Raw genomic sequence first — 23,151 nt, 5'->3', positions numbered from 1 at the left:
CTTGTAGAACAAAATAATTACGAAAAGGGTCCGAGGCCTGGCCTGGAGGTCGGTACGACCACCCCTGCTGAACGAGGTGAACTACTTGCCGGAGAACCGAGTCAGCTGCCATTTCCCTGGCGACTCTAGAACGAGTGATCAGGAAGCCATAAAACCACTTGGCGGGTCGCCACATCCAAAAGAAAACACATAATCTCCTCCCGATCAAACTTAGGATCTGGGCCCACCAGAAGATGGGAAAGAGCGTCGATGTTGGCATGCTGTCTGGTACGGCGAAAATGAATGTCATAATGGTACTTAGAGAGGAACAAGGCCCAGCACTGCAGTCTGTGAGCTGCTCTATCTGGAATCTGAGAGGCAGGGCCAAATAACGATATTAATGGCTTATAGTCGGTGATTAACTGAAACTTTGTGCCATACAAGAAAGGGTGAAACTTGGTAACTGCGTAGACAATTGCCGAAGCCTCTTTTCCACCTGGGAGTAATGGACCTGCATGGGACTAAGAGTTTTAGACGCAAACGCCAGTGGCTGCTCAGAGCCATCCGCATTGCGATGGGCCAGGACCGCCCCCACCCCATACTGCGAAGCATCTGTAGCGAGGACCAACAGCTTATTGGGGTCAAAAGTAGCCAAACAAGGCGCTGACGTGAGGAGGCCCTTCAACGAGGTGAACGCTCACTCGCATGCAGGCGACCAATCAAAAGGAACACCCTTGCGCAGAAGGCAGTAAAGGGGGCGGGCTATGGTAGAAGCCCTGGGAATGAACCGGTGGTAATAGGCAATCATGCCTAAAAAAGCTTGTAACTCCTTCAGCCAATCGGGCCGCAGAAGGTCGACGATACCTTGGACCAAACTTCCTAGCGGCTGGACACTGTGCTGAGAGATGGTGTAACCCACATGCTCAATGGACGGTTGGAAGAAGTTCGACTTACGCAGTTTGCAACGCAGGCCCACGGACCTGAATTTGAGAAAGAGGGTTCGAAGGTTGTGCAAGTGTTCCTTCGTGCTGCGGCCTGTGACAATTATGTCGTTCAGGTAATTAATACAATGAGGGATTGTCGACCTGACGTGCTCAAGATAACGCTGGAATATCACTGGGGCACTGGATATTCTGATGGCCACGGCGGAGAACAATTCATCAGAATGAGGCAAGAGACAGGTGTCCACCACCAATTGGGAATTGATGGTGGCCTTGAAATTGCCACAAAGACGTAATTTTCCTGAGGGTTTCCTGACAACAACGAGGGGCGAAGCCCACTCACTAGAAGAAATGGGAAGAACGACCCCTAGGGCTGTCAGCCAGTCTAGCTCTGCTTTTACCTGAGGGCGGAGAGCCAAGGGGATCTGCCTCGCACGTAGAAAACGCACGCGAGCCGATGCCTTCAACGTTAAGTGAGCTTCAAAGTCTGAAACACGCCCCAGGCCCTCCTCTAAGATATCCTTAAAGTCAGAGATCAAAGATTTCAATGATTGATAGGGAACGTCTTCGGAGACCAACTGTACAGTGTCTGTGATAGAAAAACCAAAAGCTTGAAAGGCATCCAATCCAAAAAGGTTAGCGGAGCTCACATCACTGACAAAAATAAAAGTAAGAGGCTGAGTGACTGATTTGTAAGTAACGTCGGTAGTGAATTGCCCCAGTAGGAGAATGAACTGTTTACCATTACCGCGTAGACACAGGTAAACTGGCGCCAAAGGGGGCGACCCAAGGTCGGAGTAAGTTTTTCTTGCTAGTCTTCCCGCCAGCTGCAAACACGATACGGGCATTGTTTACACACTAGCTTCCCATTTTCCTAGCACTGACACCTTCTTCACGCCTGTATCTACTTGCAGTTGTAATCGCCGCGACCGAACCGACACCTCGATAAACAGTTTGTGTGCCGATGCGTCGGGAGCCTGGCCCGAAAAAACTTCCTGAATGTCAACGTCCATGTCCTCTGTACCTGCTTCCTTCGATTCTTTTGAGGCTGAGCGGCAAACTTTAGCAATGTGTCCCTTTTTATTACATTTGCGACAAACAGCCCAACGCTGGGGGCACTCTGACCGATCATGATGTATATAGCACGCCGCACAGGAAGGTAACAGGGGCCGGTGGCCGGAACTCTGTTTACGCGCCATTCGGGAGCGGCTGTAATGGCTGGATTGTACCGCTCGCAAGTCGTCCACCCCGGACGTAGTGGACACGGCCACACTGCCCTCAACTGCCGCGACGTCGCACCACGCTTCCAACAGTTGACATGCTGTGTGCGAGACTTCATATGATTGAGCAATGGACATGAATTCCTCAAGGGAAGGGTCTTCCAACTGCAGGGCCCAATGCCGGACCACCCTATCAGGGGCCGAACAAACAATGACGTCGCGCACCATAACGTAGGCATATGACTCTCGCGACTGCTCCGTGACAAAATGACACTTGCGACTAAGACCGTGCAGGGTAGCGGCCCATGCCCAGTAAGACTGATGGGGCTGTTTCTTGCATTGATAAAACTCGACCCTAGCCGCCACAACATGCATGCGGCAGCGATAATATGAAGACAGCAAGGAACATAATGCGTCAAAAGACAAGGACGAGGGTTCCTGCAACGGCACTAGCTGCCGCAAAACTTGAGATATCCAAGACAAGAAAAGAGCACGACATACCTCCGCATCGGCAACATGAAACACCTCGAAATGCTGCCGAAGGCGATGGTCATACGCATCCCAATCCTCCGCCGTCTCGTCATACGGGGGAAAGGGAGGAGGGAATGGCACTGGAGCAGACTGCGTGGAGAGCAACGCTGGAAGCACTTGTTTCATGGTTGCCAAGAGAGCCATCTGCTGCTCAACCAAAACCCGCACTAAAACCTCCATGCCATGGATAAGCTGCAAAACCGGAACAACGACGCAACATGCGAAAGAACTACCCTATTCATTGCCAATTGTGTAGTAACACGATTCACGTTTTCCGTCACACTTCACATAGTGTAGACCGGGAACTGTCTGCTAGGCATGCCCGTGTGAGCTGACTGGGCATGGCCCATGCTGCCTGAGTTGTTGTTGTTCTGCCAGCAGAGGGCTCGGCCAAATTCTCGCGTGCTTTCTGGTGGATGGGACTTTACTTGCAGCAACTACTGTCCGTGACGCGCCATGTCAATATGCACCTCCCGCAATCTTTCTGGTGGCTACTGCACTCCCTGTATTATGGAATTAAAACTAGACACAGTATGAGTATCTATTCCTTATCTCTTGTGTGTTTATGCATAAACCGTCATGCAAAATTGTGAATTATTTTGAGCTAATGACTATTTCATTTACTACGATTATGGTGTCACCGCCAGACACCACACTTGCTAGGTGGTAGCCTTTAAATCGGCCGCGGTCCGTTAGTATACGTCGGACCCGCGTGTCGCCACTGTCAGTGATTGCAGACCGAGCGCCGCCACACGGCAGGTCTAGAGAGACGTCCTAGCACTCGCCCCCAGTTAGACAGCCGACTTTGCTAGCGATGGTTCACTGACAAATTACGCTCTCATTTGCCGAGACGATAGTTAGCATAGCCTTCAGCTACGTCATTTGCTACAACCTAGCAAGGCGCCAGTACCAGTTACTATTGATGCTGTAAAACATGTACCGTCAAGAGCGATGTTCACCCATTATGGATTAAAGTTAAGTATTCCAGCAGCTACGTACGTTTTTTTGCTAGTCTCATTTCCTTGACCTGTTCCAGACCTCACGCCAGCCTGCGTGAGCTAAAACGCATGCCTTTCGGCTTCCTCTCATAGTGGGTTGGCTCTCTTGCCAATCCACAACAGTGATCACAAAACGAACTTAAGTTTTTTGCATTTCTTGGACGACTATTTACCTTGAGGATTCTGATACCATTCTTGTAACACAATTACCTTCATTGCATTTTAATAAGGTTATCTTTCTGACTGTTGTATAACTGATAATGGTAGGACCACTTACTGTTTATTTGAGATTAGTTACTGGAATAAACATTATTTAATGGAATTCTCTGGTGTCACCTTCATAAATTTCAGACATTTGAATAAAACCCTTTTACTAATTATTTATTATCTTTTATTTAATATTTCTGATTATTTTTTAATTCATAATATTAACCGACGCATTCACAATTTGACAGCAAGATCACAGGTACATATTATTTGTAGTGAGTTTAGGTGCAGGGCATGACAGAAGATCTAAACGGTCGCCCCTGCGACTTTATTGAGCCATTCTTTTCAAACAGAGCTATGCATAGGCCAATTACCTAAGTATCTCACTAGCGATTTGTTTTTTTCAAGATTTAAAAAACATTTTCATGTGACAATGTCAGCACTGTAAGTGTTGCAAGTAGCAGTTATGGCTGAAGAATAGCAGGTGTTGGGATATGCCTATTTCTGCACATGTCAACAGCTTGTGCTTCACAAAGAATAAAGTTACTTCTAAACACTCACAGTCATGCTGGAGGATAGTTGTTTGGTCTCTTTATACCCCAAACCCACCAACCGACCATGCTGAAGGATATTATATTGAGTTATCTGATACACATATTCTACTTTTTTTTTTTCTTCACTTCTCAAAGAGAGATTAACAATTGAGGACAGTTTATAAGAGATGTGAGCACACTTGATCCCTCATGAGAAATGTCAATGTTATAAAAAGTGTATGCCAAATGATACTTTTTCACGGGTGGGCAAACATTCGTTTCTTATTATGTCATGATGAATGTATTCGTCAATGAGTGTCCACTGTTAGCCAGGTGGACAGGAATTATGTGAGCTGCCCATATCAAGACATGACATTTGCATACTGCAAAACTTTATTCATCAGGCAAGGTGATTAGAGGATATTGACTTAGTGCAGTCAAAGTTTACTTATGTTTTCTCTTGTCTCAACAGATGAACAATTCTATCAAAGCTTATTGTGATATCAATATAATAGAGGGAAACATTCCACGTGGGAAAAAATATATGTAAAAACAAAGATGATGTGACTTACCGAACGAAAGCGCTGGCAGGTCGATAGACACACAAACACACACAAAATTCAAGCTTTCGCAACAAACTGTTGCCTCATCAGGAAAGAGGGGAAGGAGAGGGTGTGGTGTCACCGCTAGACACCACACTTGCTAGGTGGTAACTTAAATCGGCCGCGGTCCTGTAGTACATGTCGGACCCGCGTGTCGCCACTGTGGGATCGCAAACCTAGCGTCACCACAAGGCAGGTCTCGAGAGACTGAGGAGACCTCGCCCCCAGTTGTACGGACAACATAGCTAGCGATTGGACGTGCTAAGCCTTGCTCTCATTTGCCGAGAGATAGACAGTAGAATAGCCCTCTGCTAAGTTAAATGGCGACCACCTAGCAAGGCGCCATTTGTATCAGTGCCAATAGCTTACGAGTATGCAGGGGAGATGTATTCCAACAAGAGAATAAAGTTAAGTATTAAAAAAGCTACGTATTTTTCTTTAGTGCATTTATAAGTCTCATGTTCCAGACTTCACGCCCGTCTGCGTTAGCCTTGCGTGCCCTATCGGCTACAGCATTGTGTCTGGGCTGTATGGTCTAGACACAACAGAGGGAAAGACGAAAGGATGTGGGTTTTAAGGGAGAGGGTAAGGAGTCATTCCAATCCCGGGAGCGGAAAGACTTACCTTAGGGGAGAAAAAAGGACGGGTATGCACTCGCACACACACACACACATATCCATCCACACATATACAGACACAAGCAGACATATTTAAAGACATATATGTGTGGATGGATATGTGCGTGTGTGTGAGTGTATACCTGTCCTTTTTTCCCCCTAAGGTAAGTCTTTCCGCTCCCGGGATTGGAATGACTCCTTACCCTCTCCCTTAAAACCCACATCCTTTCGTCTTTCCCTCTCCTTCCCCTCTTTCCTGATGAGGCAACAGTTTGTTGCGAAAGCTTGAATTTTGTGTGTGTGTTTGTGTTTGTTTGTGTGTCTATCGACCTGCCAGCGCTTTCGTTCGGTAAGTCACATCATCTTTGTTTTTACATATAAAGCTTATTGTGAGCTATTTTAAAGTGTGTCTTCTCCCCAACTTTGCGGAAAAGAAATATTAATTATATTGAAGCTGGAAAATGTTGCCATATCATAAATTTTGTACAACTGGGGTACAAACGGAAAGAAAAGTAAATGTAGAAGACATTACACAATTGCAGGAATGCTTGCTGTTGGTTGAATAGGAGCCTATGGCTGAGTGTGTCGCAGCAGAACAGCACATGGAAATCACAGATACTGATCAACAGCATTCATCAAATTGTGTGCATATGTGCGTATTGCCATATTTTCAGCTGTGCTGTTTATAATGTTAAGCTGCAAACACAGTACACAAAATCAAAAATTTACGATACAAAAAAACTGTACAATACCTTTCTGCTGCACTGTGATTATGTGTCAACTTAGCTTCATCCTTGAGCTCCTGAAAGAAGGATGGAGAACATCTGTAGTAATAATAAATAATAACAATAACAATAATAATAACAATAATCACAACAACACCTGTGTGGATTTGCCATGCTGCCATCAGGCACCTCCCCAGACAGAAGATGGAGAAATATTGATCAGGTATGGAGGGTATCAGAGAAAAAAAAAATATCTTGGGTGGGCCAAAAGTGCCATCCATAGGTCACGTCTCTATCACATGTTGGTGTCGGTGTTCAGCAGCACCTGCACCACATTATAGATGCAGCTGAGTAGTCGACTTTGGAGCCCACAACCTAAGAAGTTATTTCAGTATCATCACAGCAAAGTGTTCCTAAAGCAATTAAGCATGCTGACAATGTCTCCGACAGATGTAACTACTGCAGGTGATAAGTAACAAGGTAAAACCATCTATACAACAAGTCACGCGTCTGTGCATTTTGGTTTTGGGGAGCCCAAAACAACACGCAAGGACAATTCGGATCACTGTTGTAAATACAATCACAATATTAAAACCCAAAATAAGCTATTAGTTTGGAACATTAAGAGCAGACTGTACAAAACATTTTTTGTGCTTGTCTAGAATCAACTGAACTTTGATCTAGCTTGCCTTGGAAACCTACATCGCATAAACATTACTCTGTGATTGCTTCACTGCAAACCAGGCTCAACAGTAACTAGCAACATTTTGCAAACTGAATCAAGTTCAGTTGCAGTCATTATGTAACAATCTAGTGAAACTACAAAAGAATAGATTTTGTTTAACTCAAGTACAAGCTGAAGGTAAATATAAAATAAAATGCTGTTAACACTCCCAGACTGATGATGTTAGAAATGATTTTTTGGATTTATAAAGTTATGTCCAAGAGAATAATGGTGATGTAGATAATGACTACAGTTAATTGCTCCAATAACAATTCTCAATGGAAAGTATGACTGGGAAATTCGAACTATTTGCAGCAAACAGTTAAGTTTATGGAGATCGACTACATTCAATAATGACTGAACATCTATTACAAAAATGGTTCTACGCTTGAACAGCAGTAGTAACTACGCATGTCATTTTAACTTTTAATCTATCGAACAAGTGCTTAATCTGCTGTGGCAACTGCACATCAATTAATGAACAGAAATAGTAACATGTAAGACAATTATTAATGTCATGGTTACAGGCCAATTACGGAATGAAGTTGTCTTGGAAGCTTAGTGATTACATGCTGAACTAAAGTGCCAATGGTACAGTGGGTGAATATAGGTCAGACCCAAGATTCCCCCCCCCTCCCGCCCCCCCTTCCCCCCCCCCCCCCCCCACACACACACACACCTCTGACAATGCTGGTTAATCTGCAAAACAGCAAGCTGCAATGCACTGCATCATTGTACATATTAAACTGTTGATCCCCAAATAGCTGTATATCAAATGGCTGAGAAAGGCAATTATGATATCAATGAACCACTGCAATTGTAAGACCAACCTTCTAGTGGGCAGCAAACAACATAAATGTGCTCTCTGTGTTAATAATTTCTTTAACAATGAGTAACTATGGCTTTAATTCCTCCTAAGTATTAAAAAGCTCGTTCAGCAAATGCTGAAAGTATAACACGATGCCACAGTCATCTACAATTTGTGTTCACAGTGTAGCTGGATGTGGCTCCTAATGGAAAATGGTAGGCAGCCAAAAATTATCAATTGTGAAACGATATATTCTCTAGAATATTGGTTACAAAGATAACAATGACAACTCTATGTTTTGAAACCATACCACCGGACAATGAAACATGCATTTTCCTAGCATTAAGGGCCACTGCGATGGCCAGCACTCCATGTTCAAGAGCTTTAGTGCTGAGAATTATACAGTTTCTGCAGTATCAATGGTACCTTCATTGACCACACCTGGTGTACCATGAGCTGCTCTCAGCTATGCAAGAGAAAGAGCACTTTTAACCCTACCATCGGGGCGAGCTCACTACCCATCACTTTCTGTTCTCCATTGGGTGGCGCCAAGCATACTGCCACCAGAGCTGATGTGATCTAACTGCATGCAACACTGATTGGCCATCTTTTTAAGCAACCACGCTCAGTGTTCCACCCTGAGGTTTAGTGCATTGACAGACTAATCAACATTAGTACAAAAGACTGCAGTGAGGACAATATGTCAACCTAGCATGACACTACTAAACATTACTGTGTGTCAGAGACTTAAGTAAGTGTATCAGCATTCAAGAATATTTGTTACAATCAAGAACTTTATTCTCTCTGTATGTAGCTCAGCACCACAGAAGACTCTACAACAATTCAAGTTACATATATCTCAACTCCTAATGTACACAGTGGAAATAAACGTATTAATGAGTTATCTTCTTGTACACGTCTAACTGTGTTTGTTGGCCACCTCCTTTACCAGTACAACTGTTTCTTTTCATTTGTTTTGCAGATATCTATTTCTACATTTTTTTTGCTGTTGAGAAGTTTCTTTAAGAAGCTTGAAAGGCTTCATCTACTTATTTTACTCCATCTTTACAAAATGAAACTTTCAATAATAAATATTCTGTATCTATGATGTAAGATTAATTTCTGCAGTCAAAAAGCAATAGTCATGTCAATGGTTGATTTAGAGGTGTTGCCAAGCGTATCTCATTCAGTTGGTCTATTTCCAATATTACACAACATAATCCATGAGCTGCATTCATTTTCTGAATACAAAGGGGAACTCACATGCTGGGCCTCTACAGTTTCCTTCATACTTATAGGTTCTGGAGATCAGTGGTCAGACACCAGTTTACAATAGCAGTACGGCATAATTCTCAAAAATATTCGAAAAAATTGAATTGAAGATTTACACGTGCTGTTAAGTACAAAACATTTCACGTAATGTAACAGAACTGGTAGTAACTGAGTGCACAGCACCGAAATCTAGTAATTGCAAAGTTACTGTTTTCAATCCCGCTTAAAGGAATTCTCTTTTTATTTTTATTTATTTATTTTTTAATTCAATATTTATTAGCAAATGGTAATTTTAATTAATAAATACACGATTGAAAAATAACATTTCACTATTTTTATTACTAATGACATGAAATGCAAGTATTCACAACAAAATAAAACTCTGCACAAAAATGCAAAACATCATATTTATTTCTAATCGCTGAACAATATTATTGACATACAGGATCAATCTAAAAGTTGCATACAGACTTAAGGAGCTGACTGACGAGTCAAAATACAATAACTTTAGAATAGGAGCTTATGGTCTTGCAAGTAATCCTCAGCCAGTGAAAGCTTGCGAATGTCAAGAACATTAAGGACAATCAATGCACATACACTGCAACTTCAGCACAGATAATGTACCATTCATGCATACATACAACTTCTTGTCATTCAAACAAATTCCATCTGTTGTCAAGCTGTTAAGGTCTCATGTATAAGTTGATGTGTACATATATCTGATTACCATTTGTCATTGGAAATAATTTATTTCTGAAAGTAAATGTAACTGGATACATGAAAAATTTATTCACCAAGAGGTAGCAGGAGACCACACACATAATAATGCACTGAAATTTGCATGCTTTCAGCGCCAGTGCCTCCTTCTTCTGGCAGAAGGGTTGAAGGGGAATGAAGAGGGGTGAAGGAAAAGGACTGCTGAAATTAAGGAAATGGTGAGAGTTCAGAACAGTTGCCCAGAACCCCAGGTCATGGGAGACTTACTAGATGGGATGAGAAGGAATTTGTGCTCTTTGAGACAAGTGGGTTGTTATTGCAGTACTTCTATGGACTGGTAATGTGCACTGCAGCATTTCCAAAGACAAATGCAATGTTTGTGGCATGTACAGTACTTTGCAAAATGGAATAGTACACTTACAGTGTCTGAGGATGTTTGCGGTTGCCTTATATGCTTGGTAGTGTGTCAGAATTCTGTGTGATGTTGTTACAGGTGTATTGAACATGGTGCTCACAGCTGAGTAAACAGAACATCATCTTTTTGCTAAACTTAAGGTACATGGGCACTGTTTGTCCTTGTTGTTCCAACATTCCAAAGCATTCACCGAACCACTTCCTAGATCATAAATTCCTACTCCAATATTGTTGTATGTTAAATCCTTCAATTTGTGCATGATCTTCTGAATACTGCTTTACATACTTTTCTTTTAACAGTAACACATTTCGCATTTCATTATCAAATTTTCATTACTTTCTTATGGCTAACGAAAAATAAATGTATATTATTCAGAAAAATCACAATTCAGTATTTGCTTGTGTGGTAATTAGTATATCCATTTGATAAAAAAATAAACTTGAAATATATATATATATATATATTTTTTTTAAGTTGCTAAAATCAGATTCGTACCACCAACTTTGCTATTACAAGACTTTTACACTATACTCTCAGCTACCGATGACTCTGTTACGGTTTTTGAAATGTTTTGTACTCATCAGTTCTTGTAAATCATCAAATCTTGAGCAACTTGTACTGTCTCCTTGTAAGATCAACATTGATCTCCAGAGAGTGCCATTTATACAGTAGCCTCTAAATATTCTAGCACTGATTTAAGGTAATAAACCCAAAGAACTGGAAAATATGCTCAATTCACTACAAAGTAAAATATCATCATTACAACAAACCAGATTTACACATTAAGAAACACCAGATTCAGGTAATTATAGTATGTGCAAAGAGAAACCAGGAAAAACCTCACTAGGTACTACATCCATAATTAACAAATCATTAACAGATTCAGTGCTAAATTTTTCACTACCTTCAGGAAGATTCTCTCTTCTCACAGTTCAGAATGGGAATAAGAGGCACACATTAATTAATGCATATGTATCAACCAATAATGACAAAAAAAAATAACCCAGAGAAACTACAGGAGTTCTGGGAACAATGGTACAAAGTTAGATAAAGTGCCATGGAAAAATGTAAACATTTTATTAGGAGATTTTAATGCTCAGACTTGTTAAGAAAATGTATTTGGAAAAATTATTTGCAATGATTCTGTTTGCACATAAATGAATATAAATAGAAAAGACTCATACATCTGTGTAAAAATTTTAACATGAAAATAGCGCTAGCAAAATTCATAAAGTTACCTAAAAACATGATCAACCAATAACATGATTAGAGAATTTCAGGTAGATCATGTTGCAACAGGTGAGTGGAATTCCAAAGGGATAATGAAACTGAATAACAAAAAAAAAAAGGTTCAATAAAGAAACTGATCATTTTTGGCAACAAAAGTAAGCAAACACTCCTATCATTAGGGTATCTACAGCTAAAATAATTATGCATAATGAAAGGAACACTCAAACAAATTAAAATATATTGAGATGTTGAAATGCTGGTTAAAACTGACTGAGAGTCCAATTTGCCGCATTAGCTGTTTTATTGCAGTTGCTCAGAGACTGGTACCATGCATTTACATCCTCAGGTGTTCTTAAGGTCTAATTGTCCCATATTATTTAAAATGCATTAAGCAATTTAGCTGACATGGGACATTACAGTGTTCCTTTCAGTATATACAGGGTGGTTCATGGAGATATGTTATTCTACAAGCAAAACTAAAGACAAAAGTTCATACAGACATAGATCCACAAATGTTTAGTTATGGCTAATAAGAGATTTTGCTTGAAATTCAGCAACTTCGCTAATATAAAACCATCACAAAACTGTACACGGATAAAGTATAGCACGATTTCCATTTATTTTGTTGTTATTAATCTGGTGAATCTAATAAAACATGTCCCAGGCATGTACCTGCAATAGTTTTCCAGAATACCCAGAAAAGCAAAAAAGTAATTTCATAAAATTTTTAATTTATAACTACTTGGCCCAACTTGTTTTTTTAAATTCAAGACAACTGCACAAAGTTTTCAACAGAAGTTGTAGAGAATTTAATTTTGGAAAAACTCCTCTGTAGTAAATTTGAAAGGTATCCCTATTTCATAAATAATCTACAAACTACAACAGTTACTATGTGGTTTCACTTAAATACACTGTTGTTGTTATGTTCTTTCACTGAAAAATACAGAAAACTCACTCGTTTCAAGGTTTGGAAATGACCGAAACAACTCACTATCGGTTACCAACAATGACATAAAAGTTCCTACATTTTTAATGGAAAGTAAACAAATTTATTTGTGTAATAATCTCTCTTCCTCTGGATGTTCTGTAAAACTGCTGCAGATACACGTCTGGGACATGTTTTATTAGATTCGCCAGTCCAGTAACAACAAAATAAATGTAAATCAAGCTTTACTTTAACCCTGTACAGGTTTGCAATGGTTTCATATTAGCGAAGTCACTAAAAATTTCAGGCAAAATATTTTATTAGCCATAACTAAACATTTGCAGACCTAAATTTATATGAACTTTTTGCTTTAGTTTTACTTGTAGAATAACATATTAAAATATTTGCATATCTCCATGAATCACCTGTATAACAAAAGTAAGACTTCTGGTCCACAATATGCAATAATCAAATTCTCAAAACATTTTTAAATTTACAAATTAAAACTTAAAGAAGATAATACATAGTTAAACAGAAGCATGAGAAAATTAGATTCTGGGAATGAGGAAGAAGTAGAAGAGAAATTACACCATGAAGCAAAACAAAAAATCCCAGAGAAAAGAATACAAAACACCTGTGGTGGACAATGGAGTGTGACAAGGGAATAACAGAGAAACTAAAGGCCTGAAAAATATAGCATGGTAATAAAAATGAAGAAGAATTGAAGAATACAGCAGCATAAAAAAGAACATAAAATTATTAGGAACATTGAGACAATGTACAAGAAAGAGCAATTAGGTCTGACAGATCACAACTTCATGAAAAACCATAGCACAGACTTTTATTAACCATTTTAGAAGAAATTAAAGACATTTCAGCCATGTTTTGGGCTATGAAGAATAGAGACAGGTGGAAAAACTTAGCCAAGTATAAAACTGTTCAGGCTTTTATGGCCACATGTTGGTGTATTGCCTGTTGGCTTTTGTCTCAGAAAGTACAAAATAAAAAGGCATCATGAGCTTCAGAAACAGATAAGCAATGTGGGAGCAAGTTTGGAAACCATTCTAATACACACAGCTCAATCCATACAAACACTGCATGCTCATTTGTACCATGGTGCACCGCATTACGATGTTAATTATGATTACAGTCTTCATCTGAGTATGTTTGTTGGAAAATGGATACATCATCCGAGTATGTTTTTTTGGAAAATGGAAACATTATTCGTGTATTCCAGTGCCCTAAAATTTAATAATGATACACCAAGAACGTTCTGCGCAGGTGGAAAGTGAAATTTGCCAGAATTATGTTAATTATCTGAACCATTATCAACACTGGTGTCAGGTGACATGTTGTTGTTGTTGTTGTTGTTGTGGTCTTCAGTCCTGAGACTGGTTTGATGCAGCTCTCCATGCTACTCTATCCTGAGCAAGCTTCTTCATCTCCCAGTACCTACTGCAACCTACATCCTTCTGAATCTGCTTAGTGTATTGATCTCTTGGTCTCCCTCTACGATTTTTACCCTCCATGCTGCCCTCCAATGCTAAACTTGTGACCCCTTGATGCCTCAAAACATGTCCTACCCACCGATCCCTTCTTCTAGTCAAGTTGTGCCACAAACTTCTCTTCTCCCCATTCCTATTCAATACCTCCTCATTAGTTACATGATCTACCCACCTTATCTTCAGCATTCTTCTGTAGCACCACATTTCTAAAGCTTCTATTCTCTTCTTGTCCAAACTGGTTATCGTCCATGTTTCACTTCCATACATGGCTACACTCCATACAAATACTTTCAGAAACGACTTCCTGACACTTAAATCTATACTCGATGTTAACAAATTTCTCTTCTTCAGAAACGCTTTCCTTGCCATTGCCAGTCTACATTTTATATCCTCTCTACTTCGACCATCATCAGTTATTTTACTCCCTAAATAGCAAAACTCCTTTACTACTTTAAGTGTCTCATTTCCTAATCTAATTCCCTCAGCATCACCCGAATTAATTTGACTACATTCCATTATCCTCGTTTTGCTTTTGTTGATGTTCATCTTATATCCTCCTTTCAAGACACTGTCCATTCCGTTCAACTGCTCTTCCAAGTCCTTTGCTGTCTCTGACAGAATTACAATGTCATCGGCGAACCTCAAAGTTTTTACTACTTCTCCATGAATTTTAATACCTACTCCGAATTTTTCTTTTGTTTCCTTTACTGCTTGCTCAATATACAGATTGAATAACATCGGGGAGAGGCTACAACCCTGTCTCACTCCTTTCCCAACCACTGCTTCCCTTTCATGCCCCTCGACTCTTATAACTGCCATCTGGTTTCTGTACAAATTGTAAATAGCCTTTCGCTCCCTGTATTTTACCCCTGCCACCTTCAGAATTTGAAAGAGAGTATTCCAGTTAACGTTGTCAAAAGCTTTCTCTAAGTCTACAAATGCTAGAAACGTAGGTTTGCCTTTTCTTAATCTTTCTTCTAAGATAAGTCGTAAGGTTAGTATTGCCTCACGTGTTCCAACATTTCTATGGAATCCAAACTGATCTTCCCCGAGGTCGGCTTCTAATAGTTTTTCCATTCGTCTGTAAAGAATTCGCGTTAGTATTTTGCAGCTGTGACTTATTAAACTGATAGTTCGGTAATTTTCACATCTGTCAACACCTGCTTTCTTTGGTATTGGAATTATTATATTCTTCTTGAAGTCTGTGGGTATTTCGCCTGTCTCATACATCTTGCTCACCAGATGGTAGAGTTTTGTCATGACTGGCTCTCCCAAGGCCATCAGTAGTTCGAATGGAATGTTGTCTACTCCCGGGGCCTTGTTTCGACTCAGGTCTTTCAGTGCTCTGTCAAACTCTTCACGCAGTATCTTATCTCCCATTTCATCTTCATCTACATCCTCTTCCATTTCCATAATATTGTCCTCAAGTACATCGCCCTTGTATAAAACCTCTATATACTCCTTCCACCTTTCTGCCTTCCCTTCTTTGCTTAGAACTGGGTTGCCATCTGAGCTCTTGATATTCATACAAGTGGTTCTCTTCTCTCCAAAGGTCTCTTTAATTTTCCTGTAGGCAGTATCTATCTTACCCCTAGTGAGACAAGCCTCTACATCCTTACATTTGTCCTCTAGCCATCCCTGCTTAGCCATTTTGCACTTTCTGTCGATCTCATTTTTGAGACGTTTGTATTCCCTGTTGCCTGCTTCATTTACTGCATTTTTATATTTTCTCCTTTCATCGATTAAATTCAATATTTCTTCTGTAACCCAAGGATTTCTATTAGCCCTCGTCTTTTTACCTACTTGATCCTCTGCTGCCTTCACTACTTCATCCCTCAGAGCTACCCATTCTTCTTCTACTGTATTTCTTTCCCCCATTCCTGTCAATTGTTCCCTTATGCTCTCCCTGAAACTCTCTACAACCTCTCGTTCTTTCAGTTTATCCAGGTCCCATCTCCTTAAATTCTCACCTTTTTGCAGTTTCTTCAGTTTCAATCTGCAGTTCATAACCAATAGATTGTGGTCAGAATCCACATCTGCCCCTGGAAATGTCTTACAATTTAAAACCTGGTTCCTAAATCTCTGTCTTACCATTATATAATCTATCTGATACCTATTAGTATCTCCAGGATTCTTCCAGGTATACAACCTTCTTTTATGATTCTTGAACCAAGTGTTAGCTATGATTAAGTTATGCTCTGTGCAAAATTCTACAAGGCGGCTTCCTCTTTCATTTCTTCCCCCCAATCCATATTCACCTACTATGTTTCCTTCTCTCCCTTTTCCTACTGACGAATTCCAGTCACCCATGACTATTAAATTTTCGTCTCCCTTCACTACCTGAATAATTTCTTTTATCTCGTCATACATTTCATCAATTTCTTCATCATCTGCAGAGCTAGTTGGCATATAAACTTGTACTACTGTAGTGGGCATGGGCTTCGTGTCTATCTTGGCCACAATAATGCGTTCACTATGCTGTTTGTAGTAGCTAACCCGGACTCCTATTTTTTTATTCATTATTAAACCTACTCCTGCATTACCCCTATTTGATTTTGTATTTATAACCCTGTAATCACCTGACCAAAAGTCTTGTTCCTCCTGCCACGAACTTCATTAATTCCCACTATATCTAACTTTAACCTATCCATTTCCCTTTTTAAATTTTCTAACCTACCTGCCCGATTAAGGGATCTGACATTCCACGCTCCGATCCGTAGAATGCCAGTTTTCTTCCTCCTGATAACGACGTCCTCTTGAGTAGTCCCCGCCCGGAGATCCGAATGGGGGACTATTTTACCTCCGGAATATTTTACCCAAGAGGACGCCATCATCATTTAATCATACAGTAAAGCTGCATGTCCTCGGGAAAAATTACGGCTGTAGTTTCCCCTTGCTTTCAGCCGTTCGCAGTACCAGCACAGCAAGGCCGTTTTGGTTAATGTTACAAGGCCAAATCAGTCAATCATCCAGACTGTTGCCCCTGCAACTACTGAAAAGGCTGCTGCCCCTCTTCAGGAACCACATGTTTGTCTGGCCTCTCAACAGATACCCCTCCGTTGTGGTTGCACCTACGGTACGGCCATCTGTATCGCTGAAGCACGCAAGCCTCCCCACCAACGGCAAGGTCCATGGTTCATGGGGGAAGGTCAGGTGACATGAGACAATCGAAATATTTCTTGGCAAATATATGCAAGTACAGTTCATGATTCCTAATAGCACCGTTCAGTGCATGAAATATCATATGCAAGAATTAAATGATAGCAGTCACAATACAAGAACAAATTAATCATGCAGGATCACTACCACCACTGCGAAACACACTCACAAATTTCTTAAAATTTATTTCATGGGAAAAATTGACAAACAAATCAATTGTCACTGTGCTACAAACTTTAGTCTATCAACATTATCATCAGATCATCATGATATTTCTGTGCCTACATTCAAACAAAAACTAAAATCTTTAAAGGATTTCAAAGTCAAGCAACATGTTTTTGGACAGACACACTGTTGGATGTATTCCAATGAATGGCAAAAGAGAGAACTGCACATGCACACATTTTTATTTGGTTGATCAAAAACGTCACATCACATCAAATTGATCAAGTCATCTTAGCAGAAATACCAGATGCTGATACCATTTTGCACTTATTTGAAGTCATCACCAAAAACACGATTCATAGTCCATGTGATTTACTAAACAATAATCCACCGTGCACGTTCGGTATGAAATGTTCGGTATGAAATGCACGGAACAATACACAAGAGACTTCTTTGTTGAGACTATTGCTGGACATCCACTCTACTGTCATACTGTCAATGATCAACCAAAGACAACAGCAAATTCGTCAGATGAACGTGTTGGGTTGTATCATATTCACCATTACTCTAAAAAAATATACAAAGAACACATCAAAATTGAGTATTACCAATTTGGTGAAATTGATCAAGTACATTAACTGCATTTTTCTCATTGTGCACAAATGATATGCTTACTAGGGAGTTACTTCATTCTGAAGTGCCAACATACTAAGCATGGAATGCAACAGCTGACAAGTTCCAATATCGTAAGTGAGGTAAAACAGCTGCAGAACATCCCAGTTTATATTTGACCAATGTGTTAGTCCATCTGTACACTATTCACTCAAACAATGAATAATGTTTTAACTTGCATTTACTATTAATTAATGTACATGGACCAATATCCTTCCAAGAACTGAGAACAGCAGACAGTCAAGTATGTGGCACTTATCATGAAGCCTGCAAGAGTTAAATCTTGAGAATGATGCACATTTGGACAGTTCATGTGCTGATGCATCAAATACTGCTCAACCACAGCAAATACATATGTTATTTGCAATTATATCAACAATATGCTTCTGAGCCAATCCAAAGGATCTTTGGGAATAACACAAGCTACAAATCAAAATATAGATATTCAATTTATACTAATTGTTTATTATGAGGCATTTGTTTCAATTGAAGACATGTTTGGCACTGGTAAAATTAGGAATGGCTGTGCCTCCTCGCATGTGATTTGCAAAGACAAGCACACTCTGATGTCGACAGATTAGGCATGTTTGTTCAAACGAATCTTCCAAAATTGGTTCCAGAACAACACTTAGCATATGACAGAATTATGAATGCAATTACAAGCAAAGGAGTGAACTGAATTTCCTTGATGCACTCAGAGGCACAGGCAAAACTTTTCTTATTTCATTTATTCTGGAAACCATACAACCCAAAAAAAATATTGCACTAGCAATTATATCATCTGAAGTTACAAAAACTCTTTGATGGTGGCCAAACAGCACACCCAGAAAATGCCTGAGATATCAACATGCAACATCAACAAAAATTCTGAACTGGATAAGGTAATCCAATCACTGAAATCTTTATATGGGATGAATGTACTATGTCGCACAAAAAAGCATTGGAAGTGCTTCATAATAAAATCAAAGATTTGAGTGGAAATGAACAGCTATTTGGTGGTGCACTCATTTTACTGTCTGGTGATTTTCAGCATATGCTGCTAGCTATAAGCACTCAACAACCGCTGATGAGCTTAATGTGTGTCTCAAATCATCATTTCTATGGTACACAAACTGACTCCGAAAACCAATATGCATGTACAACTAGACCATGATGCAATCAATGAACATTTTGCAAAACAATTAAATAATTGTTGATAATTGGATGTTTCCCTGAATATTACATAGAATTACAAAAATAATCAGTTGCTCAGTGCATGTGCTATTTGGCAAGCTTAACCCATGATCTCAATGTCATCAGATTCAGCACTCAAAATGTTATACCAGGACAAATGGCAACATATCAGTACATCAATACTGTAATAAATCCAGCCAAAGTTGTCAATTATCCAACTGAATTCTTGATTGTACTTAATCCGATAGGCATGCCGCTGCATGGATTAACATTCAAAACTGTTACACTTATTGTGGTGTCACATATCGCTCCAGGTGATTGCTGTGTAGCCTGATGCCTACCTTGACTAAGGAAGATGCTCACAGACTATAAAACAATGTAATCCACACATATAATAAAAATGGATGTATATGTGTGCCATGTATGTGGACCAATTCAATCAAACCTGCTACACATATTGCTTCCTAATGGGAAAGAATCGTTTTGGGGTAAGAACATCCTACCTATCAAAGGGGTGGGACTTGGAGTGAAAAAAGAAGTGTAGGCCATATGTGCAAATATCAAGACTTTCTTCACCAATAACAGCACTTAGTGACATCCAACGAACTTTAAACATAAATTCAAATCTTTATGAAACTTTTTGATTCTCACAACCCCCACAAAACAATGCAAGGAAAAAGCTTATTGGTTACTAAAAGATGTACAACTTTGCTTCTGCCATTTTTCCCCAACGTTTGAGGCTTTAATAAAACAAATTGGTTACACATGTATCATTCAAAATATTTTCCATCGCTGGCCACTACTCTCTCCCACCTTTTGGACAGTGTACAAATCCTGCATTGAAAAAATTGTTCATCTTTTGAAGCAATCCATGAATTGATCCAATTTGTGACTTCTTCATGAGATCGGAAGTGTTGGTCAGCCAGGCCATGTGCCATTTATCTAAACAGGTGACAGTCAGAGGGAGCAATGTCCATAGATAGGAGGTAGGGTGGGGTGGGACTTCCCATTTTAACATTTCCAAGTATGTTTTGACTGCCAGAATTCTGCCAGATACTGGCAGAAGTAAGGCTGTGAGGACCGGCCGTGAGTCGTGCTTCGATAGCTCAGTTGGTAGAGCACTTGCCCGCGAAAGGCAAAGGTCCCAAGTTCGAGTCTCGGTCGGGCACACAGTTTTAATCTGCCACGAAGTTTCATATCAGCACACACCCCGCTGCAGAGTGAAAATCTCACTCTGGAAACATCCCCCAGGCTGTGGCTAAGCAATGTCTCCGCAGTATCCTTTCTTTCAGGAGTGCTAGTTCTGCAAGGTTCGCAGGAGAGCTTCTGTAAAGTTTGGAAGGTAGGAGACGAGATACTGGCAGAAGTAGGGCTGTGAGGACCGGCCGTGAGTTGTGCTTCGGTAGCTCAGTTGGTAGAGCACTTGCCCGCGAAAGGCAAAGGTCCCGAGTTCGAGTCTCAGTCGGACACACAGTTTTAATCAGCCAGGAAGTTTCATGTTTTGACCTCTTTTGCAATGTGGGGTCGAGCGTTGTCGTGCTGCAAAATCACTTTATCGTGCCTCTCGCTGTACAGTGGCCGTTTGTCTTTTAATGCTCTGCTCAAATGCATTAATTGCAGTTGATAATGAGCACCTGTGATTATTTCACTTGGTTTTAACACCTCATAGTACACAACACCAAGCTGGTCCCACCAAATGCAGAGCATGATCTTGGAGCCATGGATATTCGGTTTGGCCATCGACGTGGAAGCACGGCCGGGATATCCCCATGATTTTTTGCATATAGGGTTATTGCAATGAACCCTTTTTTGGCCCCGGTCACAATATGATGCATAAATCCCTTCTGTTTTTGCCTCTGAAGCAACTGTTCACAAACACACAAATGCCATTCAACATCTCTTGGTTTCAGCTCACACAGGATCCAAGTTTCTTCTTTCTGAATCATGCCCATAGCCTTGAGACCTTTTGAAATGGCTTGCTGTGTCACTCCCACTAATCATGCCAATTCTTCTTCAGTTTGACACAATGTCTCCAATTCTGCATCTTTGAAAACATTCTCTCTTCCACCACTATGCCGGTCTACGGCGTTAAAACCACCGTTCTTGAAGTGTTGAAACCACTTGTGATGCAGACACAAATTGACTAATGTTTGAATGAGGTTATGGTAACTGAGGTCCAAGCTAACTGCCTGATGTCTGCGATCTATTTCATTCGACCGCTAGTTACCATTGTCGCCATCTATCGGCAAACAGTGGAAGCAAAGTTGTACACCTTGTACATTTTCACTTTTCACTCAGTAAAACAACCACATCAGGCACAACATTTTAATTTATTAATTCTTTACTACTAAATGTATTGGTGACACACTTTGCAGACAGTATTAACATATACCACTGATTGTACTCGCAAAATTATATCATTCTATGACAGATAATTCAAGTGATATTAGGTCATAAACACCGAAATGTGTGAAAAACTGCCGCATTTATTTCTTTTTTGCAACTAATGCTATTCACAGCACATTTCACAGACAGTATTGAATTACATTACTGAAAGTACCTACAAAATTATGTCGACGTATGACACACAGTTCAGGGAATATGACACTGGGCTGCATGGAAATGAAGATGCAGAGCAAAGTCTGCTAGAGATACAGGTAAAATATGTGTACAGATACGTGTGAAATATGTTAGACATATGTGCGATATATGTGATGTAGGTTTGTGGGGAAAGTAATGAGTAAAAATCTACTCCCAAACCCTCTGGAATGATTTCAATCAAATTTGGTACACACCTCCTATGCAGGGGAGGATGGGGGGGGGGGGGGGAGGAGGAGAGGGAATAGGGTTGATACATGGACATAGAATGAGAGGAGGAAGAGATTGACAGAGGGAGAGGGCATGGGTGATGCTGATACAGAGAGGGTGGAGGATGAGATGGAGAGGGAGCTGGGGAAGAGGAATTGGACAGAGAAAAGAGATAGGAGATGGACTGAGAGGGGGGGAGGGGAAGATAGGTAAGAGTGTGAGGGTGAAAGAGGGAAACAGAGAGGAGGAGAAAGAGTTGGATGGAAAGGGGTGGAGGAGACAGGCAGAGAGATGGGAAAGGAGGAGATGGACTAATAGAATTAGAATAAATGCATATCTGGGCACTACCAGGTATGCAGCTAATTATCTAATAAATAGGAGAGTGCAACTGCTGTGCACAATTTTTTATGTGTACACTCCTGGAAATGGAAAAAAGAACACATTGACACCGGTGTGTCAGACCCACCATACTTGCTCCGGACACTGCGAGAGGGCTGTACAAGCAATGATCACACGCACGGCACAGCGGACACACCAGGAACCGCGGTGTTGGCCGTCGAATGGCGCTAGCTGCGCAGCATTTGTGCACCGCCGCCGTCAGTGTCAGCCAGTTTGCCGTGGCATACGGAGCTCCATCGCAGTCTTTAACACTGGCAGCATGCCGCGACAGCGTGGACGTGAACCGTATGTGCAGTTGACGGACTTTGAGCGAGGGCGTATAGTGGGCATGCGGGAGGCCGGGTGGACGTACCGCCGAATTGCTCAACACGTGGGGCGTGAGGTCTCCACAGTACATCGATGTTGTCGCCAGTGGTCGGCGGAAGGTGCACGTGCCCGTCGACCTGGGACCGGACCGCAGCGACGCACGGATGCACGCCAAGACCGTAGGATCCTACGCAGTGCCGTAGGGGACCGCACCGCCACTTCCCAGCAAATTAGGGACACTGTTGCTCCTGGGGTATCGGCGAGGACCATTCGCAACCGTCTCCATGAAGCTGGGCTACGGTCCCGCACACCGTTAGGCCGTCTTCCGCTCACGCCCCAACATCGTGCAGCCCGCCTCCAGTGGTGTCGCGACAGGCGTGAATGGAGGGACGAATGGAGACATGTCGTCTTCAGCGATGAGAGTCGCTCCTGCCTTGGTGCCAATGATGGTCGTATGCGTGTTTGGCGCCGTGCAGGTGAGCGCCACAATCAGGACTGCATACGACCGAGGCACACAGGG

At 41.1% G+C, this 23,151-nt stretch overlaps 1 protein-coding gene across 5 annotated transcripts in view; it reads right to left on the bottom strand.

Moving 5' to 3' along the window:
• Positions 1 to 23,151, bottom strand: part of LOC126210335 (uncharacterized) — a 180,473-nt gene that overhangs the window by 89,314 nt on the left and 68,008 nt on the right. For all 5 annotated transcript variants that reach the window (XR_007540650.1, XM_049939543.1, XM_049939542.1 and 2 more), the window contains one exon: positions 6,381 to 6,430. Coding sequence is in view for 4 of the 5 variants with exons in the window: in XM_049939543.1 (XP_049795500.1) it covers positions 6,381 to 6,430 (50 nt within the window). In the remaining variant the exon portion in view is untranslated. The remainder of the gene's footprint in view (positions 1 to 6,380; positions 6,431 to 23,151) is intronic.

Source organism: Schistocerca nitens, chromosome 10 (genome assembly GCF_023898315.1).
Source record: "Schistocerca nitens isolate TAMUIC-IGC-003100 chromosome 10, iqSchNite1.1, whole genome shotgun sequence".
Classification (NCBI taxonomy): Eukaryota; Metazoa; Arthropoda; class Insecta; order Orthoptera; family Acrididae; genus Schistocerca; species Schistocerca nitens.
The sequence above is the reverse complement of the archived record's forward strand: the minus strand, read 5'-3'. Positions and strand labels throughout refer to the sequence as shown.